Genomic DNA, 23,450 nt, shown 5'->3' on the forward strand with positions numbered 1-23,450 from the left:
TGTAAATGCACCCATAGTTATGTGCGAGAATGGCCAGGAACTGGCTAATCAAAAACTGGCCTACAAATTAACACTAAAATGTTTGTTAATATCTATTAAACTATATGAATACCATTCAGGATTGTGTAGTCTATTAAAGTCTTTAATAGATAGCCTTGTGTCCAGAAGTTTTTTTAAAAAAGTGTTTAAATGACAACAGTGCTCACACTGAGAATACACTGTTCAAGTCGTATTCTCAAATATCAAATCAGGAAGTAATGAACATCAACCACTTCTAATAAACGATGTGGCAAGATACTTCAAATAGTTGAACTGCCCCTGAACAATATAAAGGAATATTAAGATAATTCAATAAGGTCATGGAAAATTATAGCGTTAGCCAGATGGGCACTTTACACAATGCCTTTGTTGTAAAAAAGATTAAAACCCCTGTTTATATACAAAACTGTTTAATGCAGGTTAATTTATTTTACAATTAAACAAAAACATGCCACATACCAGACATAATGGTTACAAAAACAAATTTAAATTTCCCAATCATAGACCAATAACCTTTGTACACAGCTATGCAGATCCATTAACTGGAACGCCTTCTTCCATTTCCTCTTCCTCCTCCTCTTCCTCCTCCTCCTCCTCATCATCGTCTTCCTCATCTTCCTCTTCTTCGTGTTCTCCTCCCCCGTCTTCTTCATCCTCTCCTCCATCTTCTACCTCACCACCAGCAGCTTCCTCTTCCATTTGGACCACCGTCTCCATCTGCACAACTTCCTCTTCATTTTCATTTTCATTTTCATTTTCTTCCTCTTCCTCTTCCTCCTCCTCCTCCTCTTCCATACCTGAAGGGCCTAAGCACAAATATAGCATTAGCCAGCCCCTGGCCAAGCTGCACTGTTGTACACTACTGAATTTGGCAGTTTCCTTAGTGCACACTTAGTCCTGTCCAAGCAGAGATTACGCCAATTATGAATGGCACACAGAGTATTTAAATGAATTTTTTTTTTCAACACTAAAAGAAATAACACATCAAAATGAACTGATATTTTAAAAGTCATTAGTTACATTCAAAATAAACACCGGAAAATGACTTAAGTATTCAGCCCCTTTGTATTCAGCTAAATCGAGCGAGGCGTATTCCTTTTTTTGAGATCATACCAAATGTGTTAAGAAAGGGCCAGCGATGTTGATTTTGAATCCACTGGTGTTCAACAGTCTGACTGCCAAATAGATCCGTTAGTGAGGTCAACTGCAACGGATCAGATCAGTAACGCTGTCCTGAAGACCAAAGATCTGGCCGTGGAACTACCAGATGAAGTTGTGTAAATACTTCAGAAATTGAGAAACGAAAGTATTTTGTTCTTGGGGAAAAGATTTTGAACTGAATTTCTGCATCATGTGCTCAATTTATTGTGTTAGAAAGGGGAGGGGGAACATTTAAATTCAATACTTTAAGGAGTGGGTGAAACAAATTGAGAAGTTCAAGGGGGTGAGTACTTTCTAAAGGTACTGTATGATCTTCACCAAGACATCTCTTGCACATACCAGGCTTCACGTCCCTCCCTGGTATTTGGCCAGACTGCAGTAGGCCTTTCAGCCTCTCGACTTCGGCCAGTGATGTTGCGTTAGCAATGGCGTTCTGATGAGAAAAACCAAGGTTGTGCAAATAAAGATCAACACACATGGAAATAATAAGATTGGAGTGAGTCCCTAAGTGACCCAGTGATCCATCTACATCAGCAACTATGCCTGTTCAAGTTGCACAGTCCTGGAGCTCAAACCACACATTTAACTGGTGTACTCTGTAGTGGAAGAAAGAAAAAAAAGAGTTCCAACCCATGCAGTTCAAACTGTGAATGCTAGCATGAGCTCTCCTGAATTGGAGGATGTTGCAGCAATTACACAATTACAATGTCTACTGGGAGTTCTAAATTGAGAAATTAAGAAAAGTGTGTACAAAAAATACTTCAATAAAAGAACACAATATATAGAAAATTTGAGGGCGAAAGTAGTTGCAGGATTTCCCGTAGAGTATCCTCAGATCAGAATGACAAACAGATAATCTGATTTTACAAATGACTACACGTAAAGAAACAGACAAGCAAGGACAGCTACTATAAACAAACAATAACAGAGCAGGAAATGCAAACTGCCAGCTTGTGATAACACTTGATAAAAATCAGGCACCTTGATGGCTTCAACGTCTGCTGGGGATGGACCAGCCTTCTTCTTCTCAGCTTGGAGCGCTGCACCAGGGGTGAACCTGAAACGCAGATACGAAGGTCACACACTTGGCAGCTGACAGATTCACTTCTCCAAGCCTTTGACCAAGTTTAAACCATCAGTGTAGTATCTCATCTTTGTCAATAAACTGATACACAGTAAGAAATTCCTTGAAACAGCTGTCCTTAGAAACACTGGCAGGACTTTTTAAAAATATAATTTAGTTTGACCAAAGGGGCTTAGAACTCAAATCCAATTCAGTGCATTGTGTCTGTCCAAAGGGTCACTCCACTTTTTGGACAGTCAGCCGATTTCGATCCCCATAGGCCAGATCGCAGTGTTTCTGAAGGCCTGTGCTTGATCAAGTGCTTTCATCTTACGTTTTTGTTCGCTTGGCAATATCCTTTGCAAGCTGTGCACCTCGCTTGCCTTTGAACATTCTCTCCGCCTCCTGACGCTCCTATGGCGATACATCACACAGTTAAAGCCAAACGTTTCCAAATCAGCAGGACTTTCAGCCGAGACCCCCACAGGAGCATGTTGTGCTTGTCAAAGAGCATGAGCTGACTTAAATCATATTGCATGTTGAAAGAATATTAAATATGCATGATGTGCATTTTAAAAAATTCTAAAACTACATCAATTGAAAATGTTAGATTAATGAAAGTGTACTTTAAAATCAAACATACTTCATATGCTGTCACCTCCTAAATTACATTGAAAAGCAATTCTTGGCTTTAAAAATAGGCAACTACCAAATTAATATTCCCCTGCATTTTCTTCCCAGAATAATTTTTACAGGGGTCCGTGTTTACCTTCAGTTTCACCTTCTGGAAATCTAGCACACGTATCTGAGGAATTTTGTTGATCACATAAAGTCTGTAATGTCTCTTGTTAGTCACGGGGTTCCTTAAAAGGCTGGGGGGGGGGGGGGAAATAAGACCGATTAACATTTTGGGGAAAAAACTGGAGCAGAATAAAAGCTAAAACATTTAAGCTCAGATTTATTTTAAAATTGGGACTTAAAAAGAAGCCTCAACATCCATTATCATTATTTAAAACTTGTTTCAGCAAGAGTGGGGAAAATCATTTTGAACAAGAGGAAATACCTGAGTAGGGTTAAGGTCTTTATTGAAGCAAGAGGATCCAAGTCTCCCTGAAGGACAAAGAAAGACAATTTGCAGCGAATAGGTCCAGCACAGATAATCACACCAATTCATGTTGTTAACCTAGCAACTCACAATGTACATTTACATTACAGCTATTTAGTAGACACTATTATCCAAAGCAACAAATTATTTTTACGAAGTATCCAACAGCAGGCTAAGTACCTCGCTCAATGGTATGACGACAGTCCCTCTGGTTCTGGGAATCAAACCTGCACCCTTAGGGTACCATTACACTAAACTGCAAGCTAATGTAGCTAATAGAATCTCTAGGAGAAGCAGAAATGCACACTCCATTCCAGTTTTCCATGTCAAATAACCAAAGAAAAGATAAACAAAAACCAGGTATCAGAATTCGTCATCAAGATAACACCCTGGTAAAATGGTTAAATAAATAGCACGTACGGGCAGTTTTATTATTATTATTATTATTATTACTACTACTACATTTAAAAAGACCAGGCATACAAACGTGAACAAGCCCCCCAAGACGAATTGTGCAAATGTAACTCAGTTTATTCAGAAAATGTAACTGAACTCCGGTGCTTACCAGCTCCTGGATGTTGTTGTTTGTGAGTACCAACTCCTTCAAGCTGGGGAGTGTGTGCTCAAGGCCTTCACCTATCCGACTTTCGGGCAAAGGCATAAGATCAGTTACCTGCAATGTTACTTAGCAGCATTCAGAATCTTCTCAAGCAGCGGTGTTGGCTATAAATTCATAGGCGCAAAACCGAAATACACTTACGTTACATGTGCTAAAATAACAACTAGGTAACCAACTTCCCATGTAACTTCCAAGCTACTTACCATATTCTATTATTATTCATCAGGAGCGTTTTCAGTCTCTTCAGCAAGGGGAAGCCGTCCAGTTTTCGGATTTCATTGTCAGAAAAGTCGATAGTATCAAACTGGTCCAGCGTTGCACCGAGATTTTCAAGAACGGGTATTTTATAACCTTAAACGTATACAAAACAGACATAGTCAGCTAGCTAGTTAGTTAGTTACCAGTATTCACATAATAACCGGTACTCGGGAGTCAACTTGCTAGCAAGCTCAATGCTAACTAATACCCACAAATCGTTAACAACTAAAATTACTGTTACAGTGGCAATGCTTCCCACGATAATTAGTTGGATAACTACTAACTACTTAGTCATATTATTATTCTACTCATGTATTATAATGCAGTATGGCGCGACTAGCTGCATTGCAATGATTGTACTTGCAACAGCTTTGTTGGCGTTCCAGGCTAAGTTACCTAGCTAGCTAGATGCACGGAGAGCTAACGAAGCAGGCCTTATTTTAAACCCAGCATAATTTATGTTCTAACTTACCTCGTAGATCCAGTTCTCTGTCTCGAACAGGGTTTGTATACTGAGCCGCTTGCTCAATTAGCTCGGCAGATAATTTCACCATATCGATAGCTGGTTATTTAAACAAACGCAGATAAAGTTCAGCCAGAATGTATCCTGTCTCTACCAACGCAATGTATTTCACACGCTGCCGCCCGGAAACACGCGTGCTTCCCAGCATGCATTTTGGAAGAATCGTGTGCCCTCTAGCGGCTTGCTACTATCCCGCCAAGCAAATGCCATATCGGTGCGGTGTGACCTGCGACTATACATATTCATGGTAATGTAAATAGGCACTCTGACTACTTAAGTGTATTGCTCGTCTTATAATACCAATAGTAATACTAATACGAATACTAATTATAATAGCACCGTTTCCTCACAGCAAGAAGGTCAATGGTTAGAATAAGTTAAGTTTCCTCTGGATACTCCGGTACGGTATATGGATACGGTTTTCTCGCATAGTAAAAAGACATGCAGGTTAGGTTAATTGGAGAGTCTAAATGAGTAGGTATGAGTGCTGCGACCCTAACCAGGAAATCAGGTACAGATAATAGATGGATGATGATGATAATAATAATAATGTTTCACTTATTACAGATCACATCTGAAGGTACATCATACATATTGTTTGAGTTACAGTGGTCCATTCCAGATAATCAAATCCTAGACTAGGATCCATTCCAGGAAGAGCAGGTGGAGATAGACTGAAAGAAATTCTTTTTGTGCTGCTGAGGATGAACCTCACAGATTGGGCCACAAAAGCAATATTCTCTGAAGGAGAGCTTGTCATCAAAAAGAACGTTTTTTAACAGCACTTTACAGCTTGGGAGGGGAACAGTGAAGAACCATTAATTTAGCTGCTGATATAGAGAATTGAGGGTCAGGGATTGGCCAGTAAGTGGACCATGTCTGTCATATCGAGATAGAGTTTAAGATGAAGATTCATTATCTAGGTAGAGATTTCTACTATATGTGGAAACCTAGGAGTGTGAGGTTTCAAAGAGCATTCGGTGTTCTGCTGTGTCAGGTGCTTTAGAGGGGCCCAAAGGATGACAGAGAAGGTGCAGAGTGGAGTTCCTTTTTTTAGTTTTTGCTACAAGAATAGTACATTGCAAAAAGATAAGTATTGATTATCTCTTTAAACTCTCCGGCTATAAATGGCTCTCTTTCGTTTATATTTGAGTATCATGCCATGCACAATTTAGTGTTTGCCAATTGACTAGCTGTCCTAGTCTCTTTAAAGAATTAGGTGCAAAGGTGGCATGGGAAGTTGCATCTTAAACATCATCACAGAAAAGTATACTACTTTTTGCTGATTACATTGAGAAATGTCTGTCTAAAACATTTTTAAAATGTATTTTAAATTTCCATTTCTCTTTTGCATTTTCTTCAAACCTGGAATCCTTAATCACAATGGCAAGGCCATCCAAATGCTACAACACCCAATTTGAGAGAGAGCAGATTTACATATATTTCTGCAGCTCATGCAGCCAGCTCCAGCTTTTTTCATGCTACAGTCCACTGACTGCACTGCATTGTACTGGAGGAATAAACTTTGGGTAAACTACAGACATCCAATCAACCAGAGCAGTTGCTGGTGTGCAGCAAGGTAGATGCTGTAGCCAAATTATAAGCCATCCTGCAGCTCTGCCTGCCACAGTCAGCACTAGCAGGGTCATGATTAGATTCTGAAACTTGGAGCATATTGCTGAAGCCTGAGCTTGATATGCTACTCAACAGCCCTAGAGAAGTGATTCAGAAGAACTGGGGTGGATGGGAGGTGCTGAGTGTGACTTTTTTTATTTGCCAGGTTGAGTGTAACACAAGTCATCAAAAATATTGGCAGCTAAAGCACTGTTTAGCTGTTTAAGCGTCCTCTGAAGACCGAGAATTTCAAACATCTTTGAGGAATATGCAGTCAGAGTTTAGGGTTGCTATGCAAATAGATATAATAAAATTTTATTGGTAAAAAAAGGACACTGCTCTCATGATAACCTTTAGCAAGTATAGCAGAGATCAGTAGCATAATTGAGCACGTGAACCATTGCTACATTAGGTATAATCCCTCCCAGAGCCAGAATAAGGGTTTGATTAGTTCCCTTAGCTGGGGACCTTCAACTTAGAGATTTAATTGTATCTCTGCCTGTGGACAGCAAGGGCAACCCCCTGCAGACCTACAATATTACACGGGCAAAATTAGACCTGAACATTGCAGTGGGAGCTGGCCTACGCTCATTTTAATATTTAATGTCAAGCTACAATCATAACCGAACCAAAAACCTCAATTCCCTCAATGGAGAAAATACATACTTTTTGTACCATCCACATACAGTATATGTATAGTATATGCAAAAAGTTGAATTTCTTTGCATAAGGTGCTGTTTGAAATTCAGAATGTGTATACATCAGGGGATCTACCCATTCAATTTCAGCATCTTCCCCAGTGTCTGCAACTGCAAGTTAAAATGTATGAATACAGAAAATAAATTGAAAAAGAGTTTTTAAGACTCAGTCGATGGCAGTAGAAATGGGGATTTATTCACATTCTGCTCCAGTTGATTCTTTTGTGCAGGGGGCAGGAAAGAAGGGAATGGGATGTGTTTTTAGGAGGCCTACTGACACTGTGTGACTTCAGGACATTCTTGGTCTGTGGATCTCGCTATAGCTGGCTTTCTTGCATCTGGACATGTTACAGGCAGAATTGCTTCTTATCCAGCAACAGATTGAAGAAGCTTTGTGTTTCCTCCATCTTAGGGGAGATGAGAATATGAATTAATTATAAGTCATGTAAGGAAATCACAGTGGACACATTTCAATTGATGTATAAATTTTGTATTTAACAACCACCATCCTCGATAATTAGAATTTTCTCTTTTATCCAGCCAACAGTATCATTAATATTCAATGGGGAAATGTTACTAATGCCCGTATTCTTTTCCCACGCTGATTTTCCAAAGTGCCGCTGCTGTTGTCTGAACTCTCGGGAGGTTTTAACCTATCTTGGTGCAGATTAACATGTCTAGATGATGGATTCTTTCTGTCAGTCTCTTACAGAAGATGGCTTGTGCAACCAAATGAAGCTGCGTCTCTTCCCTTTGGTTGAATCCCGGACCTCCAACAAACTAGATAACACACCCACCTGCCTAGTCCTCTTTGCTGCAGGAGCTCCCACCTGCCCAAATTGCACCCTCTACTTCACTTTCACCGCTCTCTGTTGCTTTTCCCTCTCTTTTCCTGTCTTTATATCCAGCCCCTCTCATCTCACCCCTGCTTGAAAGAAAATTGTTGCAAAAGCAAATAGCCAAACCATTCAACAGAAGGGAATAAATCATAAACAAATCCTCCCATTAGTTATTAGATCTGAAATGTGCATAGTGAGATGTTATTCTTCATCGCCACACACTGATGCGTCTTCCTGAATCACTGGATTATTTTAATGAGCCGTGGCACTGGCAAGAACGAACAGGCAGAAAACAATGCTTCCTCACCAGGGGAGCAGTGTATTGCCCATCTGCATTCATTCTGCTCAGCCACCACAGCCAGGCTGATTTTCTGGACTCATTCTTCCCAGCACCTACACTGGGACCCACAAACAAACAGAGAGACTCATTTTTACACCACTGTCAGTAGAATGAAGAACATTATAATTAGCGACAGTAAGAGATAGACAGAAATGATGCTGAAAAATGTTCCTTTGCTGTGTTCACAAACAGTGGAGGTGGTGGAGATGTTGATAGATCATAAATAAACAATGAAGACGCCAGCTGCAGGATCAAATAGCATCGTAAAACATTCAAAGGACAATTCAATGTAAAAAGTTTTTCGTGCACATTGTGATTTAGAAGTTCATTATTTCTTGGATTCAGCGACCCAGCGCATCTCTTTAATATCTTTTAAAAAAATAGTCAACAATGGAAAGTTGTGGTATCTGTTGCTGCTTTCTCAAGTCATAACTGATTGATGTAAAAAAAATTCTGCGTATGAGACAATACCTCAGGAGCCTTATCCTGATGTAGAGAAATGCCTGGGCATTTTATAAGCTACCATTATTCTGAAACTGACAGGTTAATAATAGCGATGGCAGATGTTGTTTTCAAGCTTTAAGTCTCGCAATGAAGGTTGCAAATGACTAAAAGTCAAAAGCATTTAGCAGTACCATAATGGTCAGAAATCAAGGGTAGCTTATACAAAATGGACAGGAGAATATGTTCTCAAGTAGAATATTGAAGCCATAGTTCCAGCCAAAACCAACAGGCTTTCTGTCAAAAAGAAAAAAAAATTAACATAACTTTACACCTTGGAGTGGTGTGAAGACTGGTGTCATTGTGGTGTCATTCCCCAAATTATAATTTGTGGAGTGTATAATGCTACCTTGCTATCTCAGTAATAGCTATCATTTACATGGTGTAGATTGCACTGAACCACAGCTTTTCTTAATATGTATAACTTGGCATCCTGACTATCGAAATGCACTTTCCATAATGGCCTCATGCTGAAGTCAGAGGAGATTTGTGACGTGGTTTCTGCTCACAGTACAGCAGTATTTACCCTCCAGCAATATTGTTTTTTATTGCACCGACTTCACAGTAAGACTTGCTTTCAGAAGCAGGTGTCTTCTCCCACACTGGAACCGAGAGAACCGAAGAGCCGGAGGCCCCTTAGGCAACCCCAAAAAACTGACTCAGCGCACTGGGATTTCACATTGGGTGAGTACACTTACAAAGGGACTAAGCCTGGCCTCAGTCCCTATGTGCTGACCGTACATGAGTTGATGGTAGAAGTACTGTCCAGATAGATTCATCGAAGGGCATAATAAGAGCTGAAGTTACTTCCAATTCACTCATTAGCCATGTTATTGTAAATTCCACATTGCAAGCTCTGTCTGCTCGGCGTGTATCTTGTGCCACGGTAGCACCAGCGCTTGCTTTGCGCTGTCCCTGCAGCTGAGTCATGTGCCCCTTGAGAGTGATCAGTGAAGTTCCTTTCAGCTGCCCGTGTGAGATAGCCGTGCTGAAAAGATAACCTTAGACTTCCACAGATTCTCAACGGAGATGAGGCAAGCTAATTCCTCTTGACGTTTACTGCAAAGGGGATCTTAGCATTCAGAGCGGCGTGTTTCCTTACCACAGGTTCCTTTCACCAGCTTATCTGCCTGTGACTGAGAGTTCACAAAGGGATTGGGACTGTGGAATTAGTTTGAGAGTTTGCCTTTTACCCTCAAACAAAGTCAAGCCATAAATAAATCTCTGCTATTGATAGCAGATGGCAGAAATCACTGGGTATATGACCAAACACAAATTTAATGACCCTAACGTCACCTTGAATGCTATCGCAGTGTGTGAAGAAACAACCTTCTCCACCTTCTGCCTGTGTTGAATTTTTACCAACTACTCAGTTGCAACAGAAATTGGGCAACCTAAAGTGAGGCAGTGTGTGACAGTAACTCTCATGTGACATTCTTTGTATTGTAACTACAAGGTGTATCTTCTGGAAATCTGTTGTTTTATTTGTATTCAACAAGTTGTTGGAAAGATAAGCAACACTAACTCCAAGCCAGACCATTGATAATTAAGAACCACAGTTGTTGTTGTTACTTGTGTTGCTCTTCCTGTTATTCATCCACTTAAAACATTAATACTTAATTTACGCAATTAAAACAGGTTCCTGCTTTCTCCTTTTCTCATCTATTTTAAGATTTTCAGAATTCTCATAGATCCAACTGGAGCATTTTGGGAACCCAGCTTGTCTCCATAATGTGCCCATTTGCTTAACTTTTGCAGCTCTCAAAAATGCTTTTCCGTTTGTAACCAAGGGGAGGCGCACATTGACAAGGATTTAAAAGATCATTGAGCCTTGTGGTGGTGATAACTGAATTAGCTCAATAAAATAAAACAGAAGAGAAAATCATTTTAAGGGAGTCTCTGAATCGTCTTTGGTGTAGAGACCTTAATGAAATGCTTGAGCGCCAGCTGAGCATAAAGAAAATGCTGACAGTACAACTTTCAATCAGGGAATAAACAAAATATTCCCTAAGCAAAATATTTGGACGTAATTTACATTTTTGACAGTTCAAGACTTCCACATTGTTTTATAACTTCAGATTCATGTCCTTGATATCAGCCATATCAAAGCTTTAAAATTCAGTCAATTTATTGATTTCACAAGACATGCAATAGTGTAGTTCTGGGTTATAATGAAAGAACCCTGACTTACAGCATAGATGTGATTGAAAAAGTATATACACCAGACCACCATCCCCCTAAAAGGGGGTTAATGTTTTAATGACTCTCTTTTAGAGATACATGTTTTAACAAGCTGAGATTATTTAAGAAATTAATATTAAGTCAAAATTAATAGGGCATCTCAAGAATGTGTAAATCAATCCTGAAATTTACCAGAAGTTGTATTTGAACATATTCTCTGCTGTGACTGTTAACAGCCAAAACAGCCAAAACCATGCAAACACTTCAGTATTAACAAATAGCAAGAAGCTATGCACGGTGTTTCATTGCCATGTCTGCAAAGCCCAGCGATGAGAAGCCAGCAATCTTTTCAAGAGCAATGAGCTGAACTAGAATTTCAGCCCCTCAAGTAAAGTTCATGTTCATAGCATTTGGCAGCACCAGACCTTGAGTAATGGAGGCCAAGAAGAGATGGATTACTACTGGGAATACGCAGCCACAATCTCAGAACAAAAGGTCACAGAAAATACTTTAAAAACAAGATGATGATGATGCCTTTTACAAGGGAATGGGGGGGGGTATAGTTTCTAAACAAGGCAAGCACTTGTGTCAACATGAAATGCATGTAGTGTGTCACACGACAATGAAGATGACAACTTTTTACAAAGAGGGAAGCCCATTGATTCAAAGAGAAAGCATTGAACAGGTTCCTCCTGGGACCAGATTTAAATGGAATCGTGTTGTTCCTTTCTCAATTTGGCAAAGCTTTATTTGGTAAAGCAATCTTTACTATCTTATTGTCACTGAGCACTTTTCAGTGGGATTTTATATTTAAAAAAATAAATAAAATCATTTTAGGCTATATATATATATATATATATATATATATATAGCCCCATAGTTTAACCATTGGCAGACCTTTTGGCTATGTAAACATGGGTACAGTGAGATAGTATTGTTCAAACACATTATTCTGACTATTTGAATATAGTGAAATATGATTATTCATATTGTGGCCTAGGCCTGTGTAATATTAAAGCAAACAGAATACCAGCAGGGGAAAAGTCCAGTCACATTTGTCACCCATTAAAGAAGAGAAATTGGTTTAACAACTCAAAAGCATAAGTGTACATAACTGTATAAGTATTCTAAAGTTTCAGGTGAATGATGGTGAATATAATTGAAAAAAGTAAAACAATCACAAATGGAAGGGGTTAACTGACTCCAAAGTGCAGTTCATCTTGCACAGATATATGGAAAAAAAGGTAAATGACGCACCCATTCATCATCACAAAGAGAAATTACGTTTATTTCCTCACACTGGAGGCAAAGCAACACTGTCTCTGGACATCTTTGAAGACTAGACCATACACTTACACTGGTAAGCTGCCACCCTGTTTCTGAGATGAACACCTGTCACACCAGCCGCTGGCATGAACACTCATTCAGAGCCACAACTATCCCTGGGCCACATAATTCATGTTTAAAAAAAAAAATAAAAATAAAAAATAAATTTTAATTGTGCAACAACATTCTTGTTTACGGCCACCAAAACCCTAGGGCCGGCTCAGTGTCACACTAACAAGCACCAAAAATAACCCAGATTTTCAGTAACGCAAAGTCATTTTTAAATCTTGAAAGCCCTGAAAGATGTCAGCCTGACATGTTATGATCACACAGGGTTGTGGTGGTAGAGGTAGGTTTTTTGTACCATGACATTGGAAAAAAAAATATCTCACTGCAGAGGAGCTTAAAAAAGGTCAAAAGAAAAATCATTTAAATACACACACGCACACACACACACACACGTATAAACTATGTATATGGCTGAAAGTTAATAATGGTGCTAACCAAAATATATAACCTATTATTTATATGGATAACCTCCTCATCTATTCCCAGTAACCTTTTCATCCCTTAGAGCAAGATTTTTAAAATTCAGTTTTGGAGGTCTCCTGTGTATGCTACTTTTTGTTCCAACCAGAAATGCCATCCTGAATTGTGACAAGTTGTTCACTGCTCTTAATTAGACAGGTCTATTGAGGGAGGTTCTACCATCTGTAGGCCACATTGCATCAGAAATAACAACAGTATGCACGTCGCGAAGAATCAAGAGATTGGTTGTAACAAAAACCAGAGTGGGGGGGGGGGGGGGCAGAGTATGAGAACTCCAGCTGTTGAGCATCAGGATGACATGGAGCCAAACCAGACAGGTGCAGGGTTAAATGCAGGGCCTCGTCCCAGATGGGATGCTGGATCATTGCAGATTGCATACATAAATGCATGCAGGAACAATTCCGTGATGCTAGATACAACCGCACTGTGGGAGGAAACCGCAATAGAGGAAGGAGAACACACAAGGGCTGACATGGGGAAAGAATGTTACAGGCAAGCAAGCACATTTCAAGCTTTTGGTTGGGAGAACAGAGCATCTGCAACTGCACCACTGCGCAGGCCTGTATTCTACATGATGAATCTCAAATTACCTATTATTACCATGAGGACAGAAGTCAAAATAATATTTAATCTATGAATATGGTTCCCAACCTAGATTGCACTACACATACAGTATTCCATAAGCAAGAGTTTTAAAGAGCTTCATAAGCCATCAGAGGCCCTCCAAAAATGACAACATTTTCCTAAATGGCATGTTTTTATTTCAGCGTATTAACATTTTACAGAAACAGGATAAAAATGGCAAATAGAATTTCTAAAATTTACAATGGCATGAACCTACATTCTCTATTCAATTGCTTTCTACTGTTATTTTTTCTTACAAAAACTATAATCCTTTCACAAAGTTGTTGTTAAGGAAATTCAATGATCAAGTATGAAAAGGATTACATTACAAGCAACACTTCATATTAACAAACCTGTTCATACTGCTGTATCGTTTTACTGACCTTTGTCTGAAACAGTGGTCCAGATATTCATATGCTGCCATATACATTCATACAAAGCACCATATTTTTGTAATAATGTGGTTTTTGAATAAAAAATAAACACTTTTTACATGTTGTGTATGCAGTTTATAAAAACATACAACCTTAATACATCTTACTAAAAATCAAATATGCACCTTAAAGGGGTCATTAAAATTAAGTGACTCTGAGGTGTAAACTAGTTTAAAAATGTACAACAGAATAAGATGCCAGTGCCCAAAGTACTTTCCAGTTCCTTTTTCACCCTGTCATGAGACACGTCCTGCAGCAGAACTGCCGGAAGAGCTTCTTCTCGCACAGCCGGTTGGACTTGACCATCTCGCAGAATACTTCATCCGCTGGACAGGGGGAGCCCATGCAAAGAGACAGGGACATTTCAGCTGTGAGACCCAGCTCCTAATTCGAGAGCCATCACACCGTGGAAAGATTCTGTTCTGGAGCTAATCTAGATCCCAATATAAACACAGTTTACTAGTCACACATTTGTTCCCTCTTGCGGGACAGATACTGGTTTTGACCGAGGTACACCAAAGTGAAACACATTTGTTTGATCAGCATTTGTTTGTCAACACAAAGGGTACTCCAGCCTCCCATCTTGCACTCATTTGCTTCATGCCTGCAGCTCTTTTGTGCAGCAGAATTCCTCTGGATTGAGGCCACACCATCGATCGCCTTGGAAACCAGGCCTCGTAGGCCTTACGTAATTGGGTGAGGGCATATTGAAGGCGTGCAGGGCAATGTTTAGTCTTGGCAACACTGTTCTATTTCCCAGCCAATCACGCCTTTCTGCAATTCCCTGAAACTACAACATGTGTTATGGCCCACTTCAGGGCCATAACACATTGCATCTTTCAAACAAACACTGCAATGCATCATAGGATAGCAATGCACATGTGGGCCTCAGTCAAGGGACACACACTTGAATTGCAGAGAGTTGGTGTATGTGAAAGTTCCTATAAACATCACAATCCAGCAAATGCATTTCCATTATGTCATACTACGCCAACAGCCACAGTTATTGCCGTTATGTAATTAATGCTCTGAACATTAAACAAACGTTTTATGCATAATCGCTGTTTTGATAAACCATAGATTGTAACCAATTCTATGGAGATTTAAATTTTAATGTTGTGCTTTCAATCTCGAATAATATTTACCTTGTTACAGTAAATAAAGGCAAAAAAAATGCCTCCCATATTTCTACCCTAATTTAAGATAGAACTGTCCACTAAAGATGGGAAACAAAGAGAGCACCCGACACACTGTGTCTCTAAAGCCCACACACATACTGTATGTGTGGGAGAGGGATGACGAATGTGGCTTCTGCAGTAGCAGTTACAGTTGACTGGACTGTCCTCTGTTTTGTGGAGCGTGGATGCAGCCTATTAAAAAACAACAACAACAAAAAAAACACCATCTTCTACACGGCACGCACCGACTTCTCTCACAGCGGGCCTGCTCACTTGATGATGACCAGAAAGCAACCGCCCCCCTCATAAACACAGGACTTATTTCCAGGGATCAGCAGGATCAGGACAATACCATCAGAAGACAGATTAAGCTTTTTGCTTTGGCTGTAAACAAAACCATAAAAGAAAAAAAATATCCTCACCTTTACATCCTTCATTCTAATAACTTCACACACCGACAGCAGTTATTTTCAAGATGGGAAGAATAGATGATGTAGAGCCACATGAAGTGACCAATGTCCCAAGTGCGCTACTTGACATACCCCTCACTGCATATAAATGCAAAGGAACCCAGCACAGCCACCATAAAAAAAATAAAGTTTTTTTTCAAAATGATGCAGCCTTATATAGCCACAAAAGATGGCTAGTGTTAACAACCACTTTATATTCATTATGGGTTTTCATGAGTACTGCCTCAAACCCCCCCCCCCCCACCCCCCACCCCTCAAAAAAACCTCCAAATCCCCTGAGTGAGAACAGATTCACCATTTGCAGTCTGGCTATGCCACAATACCCATTCTACGACTGAAAGAGCTCCTCAAGAACAATCAGGCTTTATCTGCAGCACTTTCACACTGTCCTCAACGGAGGGAGAAGGAGGAACAGCGTAATGGGAATCTTGGCTGCGACACAGTCACAGTCGCCTATCCTCAGCTCTCACAGCCTCCTCTTCTCAAAGCTGACCGGATTCACCTGGCTGTGCCCACTGTGGATATCCACGTCTGGCACACGCAGCCCCTGCACCGGCAGACCAACCTACCGTTGTTGCAGGTGGCGTTTGCGATGCACGTCCTGCTCACTAGATTGTATCCTTCTCGACATCGGCTACAGGTTACCCCAGGGCCCTGACAGCTCAGACAATTCTCTTCACACCTGCAAGCCACAAACATAAATGATGAAGAAAGAGGGGGGGGGAAAGGGGGGAAGAGTCAATATGCATTTTCAACATCCACAGACTTGAAGGCAAAGAGACGATTTGCGATAAGATGGTATTCCCCTGTCAAATCAAAGCAAACTGATTCAACTGAGGCACGTCTGCCGATCGCACCATGTGGCATTTTGCATGCTGTGCAGTTTAACTTTTTATTCCCCAGAAATACTGAAACAAAGGTGCTAAAAAAGGAAGAGCTACAGGAAAATCTCCAAAAACATAAAAATACAGAGTTAAGCTTGAATTAAATGCAGATGGAATACAGGTGCAAAATGTATTCCACTTCCAAAAGTAAAAGTTGTTTCAGTAGAAAACAAATCTGTTCATTTTACTGTGAGTATTGAAATGAAAACAAATTCAGTTACAGTTAGATTAAGCAATGCCAATCAATAAACATTGTGATTTACTCATACAAGTGGCACGGGGGTAAAATGATGCCATAAACAATTAGAACAGGGAGTTCAGACGAACACAGATCAAAGGCACATAAATCATTCAACGCTTTTGGCTATGAACATTTCACACCCTAGATGTGACAGAAATACAACAGCAGGAAACTATGGCATGAGTCTACAATGTCCTAAATCAACAGCCCTGTGTTCAAAAATGTTTTTTGTTTTGTCTCTGAAGATGAAAATACAACATCTTCACCTGCAACTCCAGGATTTCAAGCAGAATGAATACCTTGCTAATGAAATGATAATAAAATCAGAGCAAATCTTCATTTGGAGTGACGGGCCTCAAAGATACTGGCTTCTAATCTGACGGACAACCACTGTCAAGCCACAGGATAGTTTCTAACTGCATGTCAACACATCAGACTTGTCTCGGTGCACCTCCACTCATGCCTTCTCATTTGTCGACATAAACCGAATAAGGAGGCTGCATGAACGTGCTGACTTCACCTTGACTGTCAGCATTTACAAAAGGATTCATTGACGTTCTGTTAATTGTCCTCAGACGCTGCCAACTGGCTTCAGCAAGCGATGTGCTTACTCCCGCATTAGAGCTCGAGTTGATGGAGAACTAGTGGAGCTGGTCCTGAAATGAACAGTCTGTATTCATGGGTTTTTAAATGGACAGACTAGGAAATGCATATTGAGACGTGGAACCAAATATCATCTTCCAGAGCATAATTAACTGCGGCAATAAAGTGGCCATCTGTGCCATACAGGGAATTGGGGAAATCGATGTGACACCGAGTGATCAGCTAAACTCTCCTCTTAAACAAAGATCACACGCAAACAAAAGAAAGCAAAAACATGGCGGCATTTCTTCCATCTCTAACGACCCCCCTCCCCCAAACCCATTAAGATGCAATTGATTCATTAAGAGCCAAAATAAAAGACTAAATGATTAAATGCTTGTCACCTTAGCTGGAAGGAAAGAGTGACAGCTGCAGCAACTCCAGATCTCAGTCTGTCTCTGCCCACACACACACGCACACACTATCCCCACATTCCATTAATCACCGCCTCTATATATGGAGGTGGTTCCTGCCCGCAGAACACACTACCCCCCCCCCCCACCACTGCCTCTCAGTTTATAAACCCTGAAGGGGCACAGGAGCATGGTTCAAATACCCAATTAACTCTCACAAGTAGGAGGGGGCATGCGATCTATTCAAGGTGGTGCTACAGTACGTACGAGCAACAAATTAAGGCATGACATTTCTTCTCCGGTTATTACCCCTCATCTCAAATTTGGCAGTCGCTGTTATTAATGGAAAACCATTTAAGAACTGGAATGAGTAAGACATCCTGCTTAAAGTCATTATGCAAAGTTTAGGACAAGGTGTCAGAGTGATTATGCGAGTGCACTCCAAAGGTACAACTCATTTCCTCTTCTGTTCACGGACTCTGAATGTCATCTAAACTAGGATACTGCAAAAAAAAAAGAAGTATCAGTTGCTCCACAGACTGACAGAGTTAGCGGAAGGATTACGTAAGATGCTCATTAGAGACAACCCACTGAACCTCAGAGTCAAACAGAGGGCCAAATGGAGGATGGTGTGAGAGGAACAAGGTTTTCCTGTAACTGATGAATTTCTGCTTCCTGCTTTGCTACCGTCATCGACGCCATCGCCAGAGAGGTCATGGCCTTCCCTGCCCTTTAATTGAGGATCTTGCCTCCAGCCACCAAAAAGCACATGTAACCTCCCAGAAATCCCCTCCCATCGCTTCCCAAGCGAGTCCTAGACTCATTCAGACCACAGTCGGGAAACCACGACCTCCTTTAAAAAAAGCTTCTGTTTTGTGCTGAGGGCCTCCATAAACCAACAGGCCAATTTATAAAAACGCAAACATGGGGGGGAAAAAAAGAGCAACCCTTCCATTCTGCACAGGCCTCAGTTGCGCCCATTACAGTGATCTAAAGTGCTCTGATGTGACCGTAAATTTTCAGTTGTGGCGCAGGTGAGAGATTTATGCCACCGTCATCCCCGCGGTTCCTCTTAAATTGCGGGGCGGCTGTGATTTATAGCCAATTATGGACATGGAAAAAAAAACAGACTAAATAAACAAAAGAAGAATAAAACGAGGAGTAAAAAAAAAAAAAAAAAAGACACCAGGCACTCCCATGTGAAAAGGTTACCAAGGCACCCCGACTCATCAGTGTACACATGAATTCTGTGAGCCGCCATGACTTAATACCGCAGCCCCTGTCTAATGCCATAGAGCTTAGGAAACTCTGCAGAGTGGCTCTTCAGAAGGCCTTGCATTCAGTAATAGGCGGGGCTGCCACAACTGTCCCAGGTGAACGACATCTTCACAAGCTCATCACTACATACATCCAGCAGATACCGAATGCTTATGAGATGCGGACTGACTTATCAGAAGGACAGGAGCGAGGGAGACAGAAGAGGAGGGAAAGAGAGGGTGAGATGTGCTGTGAAAACAGGGGAGGACAGCAGAAGGTGGCATGAGATCAGCCTCAACATGGCGATAGAGGGGATTATCACATCAGAGCCAATCTGTCCCTAGAAGTCTGCTCCACACCCACCACCATACAAAAACCTTCTTCAGCAGAAACACTACACCGGCAAGCGATGAGAATGCTGAAACACAACTACAGTGTTCTGGTTCCTACCTTTAAATACATAAACCCAGGATTTGTTCATTTTGTTCATGTTCATTACCTGTAGTGGCTTTATAAGGCTTTGCTAAACTCGATGGCATAATCCAAAGAGCACATACTGGCAGCACATCAGAATCCATGCTGAACAGCTGCACAGGTAATACAGTGACTTCACCAGTACTGCAGATAAAAGGAATCAACAAGGCGGGAACTACGGCATGTAAAGCAGTGGTGCACAGAGACGCAGCGGGTACTCACTTGCGACACATCTTCTGCGGGAGCCCAGCGGCCTCCCCTGGGTAATAACCCTCGGTGCATGCTGGGACACATTTCCACTCCTGCTGCAGAAAGTCCTTGGCACACTGGATACATTCCTCCTTCCCTGGGCCTGAGCAAGGGACAGCACCATCAAGACTACTTACAGAGTCAGATGCCTGCCCTGCCAATAACCAGGCCTCTCATTAAATCTGACGCAGACCCCTGCAGTACACGGACTAATTAAGCCATAGTTATAAACAGCCATCTCAAGAGTGCTGATATTGTGCATGACCCTTTTCAGGCATGGTTTTGTATCATTCCTCCCAAGCCCTCAAGCACTCAAGTGGGCTGATCTGTGTAATAACCCCCACAAAATCTCAAACAGGAGACTTTCCAGTAAATGTCAACTGCACATGATTTCATGCAAATCACAAGCCTAAGATCCTCTGCAAATAATTTGGTTATCTTGTCTTATGATACCAGGCTAACAGTGATTGTATAATAAGCCAGTGCAATTTCTCCAAAGGTTTGTATTAATATGAGGATCAAATGTCAGCAATATCGTCAGACGTTTCCTAAATAGGAGTGCGCTAGTTCATACAGAATTGGATATCTCATCATTCAACAGTAGTCTTTTATCCACAGCTGAGTTGACACAGCTCAGCGCAAGTACATGGCAGGAGAAACAAAGCCTACTGTTACCACTCAGAAGCTGACTATCTGTTTCCTTATAGATCATCTGTGGCTGTGCTGACCAGATTAGGAATGCATTGTGGGAAAGAGACCCCAGTACTGACCTGTACAGGTGGCACAGGAGTGATGGCAGATGATGCATTTCATTTCTTCCAGGTTAAAAAATGTTCCATCAGCACACTCCGGCACACAGGTCATACCTGCCAAACTAAACACACACACACACAGACACAGACACGCACAGACACGCACAGACACGCAAGGACACGCACAGACACGCACAGACACGCACAGACATTCAAGCATTAAACAGAAGTAAACTCGTGACTCGTAAAATCTCTACCTCAAATCGACAGAAAAATGAACTATTAGCAACCACATACAAATTAAGCCCATGTGTCACTGTAATCCATTATATTATCAAAGCAGCTCCCACACAGCTATGCTAACCTTTGAAAAAAATACAATGGTACACGCAAATGAGGCACGTAAGGTTCTAGGCATTTCGATAGTCACAGCAGTGTGTATTTTAGAAAGCGCCATATATCTGAAGTTGTTCAAGGGGGTGGTCAAACACTCAAAGCCAGATTTGAAAAAGAAGACTCACTGAACAACATATCTGTCCCTCTGCCCCATGTGGAGTAGTGAATGTACCCCTCAATCTGTTTTAGGTCTTTCTTTATAATTTTCTCTTTATAGAGTGGCTAAAAAGAAAGGACAGCAATGCCAAATACCATTGAAAAGACAGGCGTGTGCTCTGAATGCACAGAAGGGGCCAGAGAACTCCCAAATCTCAATCTGACAATGGGAAAAGGGCCAAAAAACCTCAGATCCCTCCTTTCGTGTTTAGCTTATCAATTAATTCAGCTCCAAAGAGCTGTTGGCCCTGAAAGTTGCATCCAGGGATAAACAAATTATAGTGGCTACACCAAGACCCACACAACCGTAAAAACAAACCCGAACTCAAATGCTTCTCCCTGGCAGACTGCCTCATGGATGTTAAGGTCACAATATCGTAAAATAATGTCACATGATGATTGTAGTCATGCATTTGTGAATCGCATATGTTAATTTAGGCATGGTACATACACATCTGTACACATACTCACATAGGAGCAAAAAAAAAAAAAAAAAAAACAAATATATATATATACTATATAGCTACACAGTGTATGCCTATACATGACAAACAAATACAGACAAATATGCTTACTATTTATTTGTTTTTCATTTAGCTAGCAAATTTCATTACCCGAGGACAGCAGAACATTGAAGAAAGGTCTACGGCTCAATATAATAGAAGAGCCCCACCAGACATTTAAATCCAATTTTGAACCCTGACCCCACAATGCTGTCCAATCCTCTTTACAACAACTTGTCTGACTGCCTCATTTGAATTATGTTGTTTATAGATAATGGGAACCATTTACCTGTAGCCGTCGTTGCAGGCGGTGCATCGGTCAGAATCGCGCACACACTTCAGACAGTTCTCATGGCATTTCGCACACTGCCTCTGAACTGTTGGAGGTGGGGAAAAAACACCATCAGCCAAGTGTGAAGCCTGTTCAGGTACAAGCAGTGGACCTCAAAGACCACCCTCCTACACCTAGGAATAGCTAGCACCCCCTCCCCCCCATTCCTACTCCTAGGAATAGCAAGCCGCACCCCTTCCCCCTATCCAAGGAGCCAAAACACACAAAGATGAAACAACAAATTAAATGTTAATAGCTTTCCACACTTTCATATTTTTTTCTATGAAGGCAACAGAGCAAGGTTCCATCTAATGGCAATATGGACAAAGAGATGGGAGGATATATAGCATGTGCTGACTGATGGCACTATAGTATTCTGTCCGCCTGCAGAAAACAGCTTAATGGCTTTCTAGTGCCATCAACACTTTCCATTTCACACATTCTTAGGCACAATCACTAATAAGTTATTTTATAATAAAAAAAAGAAAGAAATTTAAATGAGCCAGATGTTCTTGCAGATTTTACTCTCCAGCAGCCATTTCAGTTAATAGCAACCTTGTGCACATTTCAAACATCCGTATTTTAATCACTATCTGGCCAGAACAGAAATACAACCTCCCGAAGCACCCCAATAAATGAATTCCTATCCAGGGAAGCAGCATGCTTTCAGCAGCCTTCAAATTCCTGCATTTTTCCCAGTGGAGAGGATGATTAAGACAATGAAACCCTCCTCACGTTTGTCTGGCTTACAGAGACGGATCCACGTTGTGGCTCTGCCTTCCCTTACCGTCGTCAGCGAAGTAGCCCGTGGCACACTCGTTCACACAGGAGCTGTGGTCGGCATGGAGGTAGAGCCCTCTGCGGCAGGACAGGCACTGATTGGATGCCCGGCCCACGCAGGTTTCACAGCCTCTGAAGCATCGCCTACAACGCCGGGCCTCCACATCCCCATAGTAGCCCAAGGGGCACTGGCTGACACAGGTCCTGCAGGGGGAGGGAGGGCACGTCAGATGGGTTCAAAAGGTTCTGATCGACATTTCTTCAAATGACTTGTGAATACTGAAAAAATCCTAAAGCAAGTTTGTCAAATAATTCGGGTCCCTTTACCTAAGAGCGTTCAGACTGTTTTCACAAAAGCATCCCCTAAAATAATGAGGAACCAAAAAAATAAAAAATAACTGTCCACAGATCTCAAGAGGGACATTGGGCTGCAGTTCAAAGGCTTGTTTTTATCCACTGCATCTTTCTACAGAGTGGATTTATGGAGCATAATTAGTATTCAAGATAACATAATACAATATGACAATAAAAAGGATAAAAGGATAAAGGCAGGGAGGTCTGAGGAGAGAGGCAGCAAACAGTAACTGGCACTATGTTAAGTGGGTAGGCATCATAATGGCACCAGTACTATATCGCAGCCAGCCCATAAACTCCTTTACCTGCCTGTCTTGGCGCTGCGCAGGCTGAAGTGGACGCAATTCAGACAATGGTCAGCATTAGGACCATCACAGCCCTGGTCTCCACATTCAGTGCGGCACGGCCCTGCGAGTTATTTGGACAGGTCACATTCAGATTCCAGTTAAACATCCTTCCAAAAAGGAATCTGACCCACAGATCAAGCAAATGTTTACTAAATAGCAAAAATATAGGCCCCAGAAACAACTGCCAAATCCAACCAACAGATACAGGG

General features: G+C 41.2%; 2 protein-coding genes across 4 annotated transcripts in view; both read right to left on the reverse strand.

Moving 5' to 3' along the window:
* Nucleotides 1-432: 432 nt before the first annotated feature.
* snrpa1 (small nuclear ribonucleoprotein polypeptide A') lies at nucleotides 433-4,926 on the reverse strand. 2 transcript variants are annotated; one of them, XM_035419927.1, is made up of 9 exons: nucleotides 4,718-4,924; nucleotides 4,191-4,338; nucleotides 3,934-4,012; nucleotides 3,327-3,373; nucleotides 3,033-3,135; nucleotides 2,598-2,677; nucleotides 2,182-2,257; nucleotides 1,540-1,633; nucleotides 433-845 (listed from the first exon to the last, which is right to left on the reverse strand). In XM_035419927.1, the coding sequence occupies exons 1-9, from the start codon at nucleotides 4,797-4,799 to the stop codon at nucleotides 565-567; spliced, it is 990 nt and encodes a 329-aa protein (XP_035275818.1). In that variant the 5' UTR covers nucleotides 4,800-4,924; the 3' UTR covers nucleotides 433-564. The 2 variants fall into 2 exon arrangements, with proteins under 2 accessions (XP_035275818.1, XP_035275819.1); XM_035419928.1 differs by lacking the exons at nucleotides 2,598-2,677; nucleotides 3,033-3,135 and having other exon boundaries at nucleotides 4,718-4,926.
* An 8,628-nt stretch (nucleotides 4,927-13,554) lies between these two features.
* Nucleotides 13,555-23,450, reverse strand: part of pcsk6 (proprotein convertase subtilisin/kexin type 6) — a 38,892-nt gene continuing 28,996 nt past the window's right edge. For both annotated transcript variants that reach the window (XM_035418774.1, XM_035418773.1), the window contains 7 exons: nucleotides 23,200-23,302; nucleotides 22,548-22,744; nucleotides 21,719-21,806; nucleotides 20,393-20,496; nucleotides 19,596-19,725; nucleotides 16,092-16,204; nucleotides 13,555-14,200 (listed from right to left, as the gene is read on the reverse strand). In XM_035418774.1, coding sequence (XP_035274665.1) covers nucleotides 14,103-14,200; nucleotides 16,092-16,204; nucleotides 19,596-19,725; nucleotides 20,393-20,496; nucleotides 21,719-21,806; nucleotides 22,548-22,744; nucleotides 23,200-23,302 — 833 coding nt within the window. In that variant the 3' untranslated portion in view covers nucleotides 13,555-14,102. The remainder of the gene's footprint in view (nucleotides 14,201-16,091; nucleotides 16,205-19,595; nucleotides 19,726-20,392; nucleotides 20,497-21,718; nucleotides 21,807-22,547; nucleotides 22,745-23,199; nucleotides 23,303-23,450) is intronic.

The sequence above is a fragment of the Anguilla anguilla genome, chromosome 5, assembly GCF_013347855.1.
Source record: "Anguilla anguilla isolate fAngAng1 chromosome 5, fAngAng1.pri, whole genome shotgun sequence".
NCBI classification, from domain to species: domain Eukaryota; kingdom Metazoa; phylum Chordata; class Actinopteri; order Anguilliformes; family Anguillidae; genus Anguilla; species Anguilla anguilla.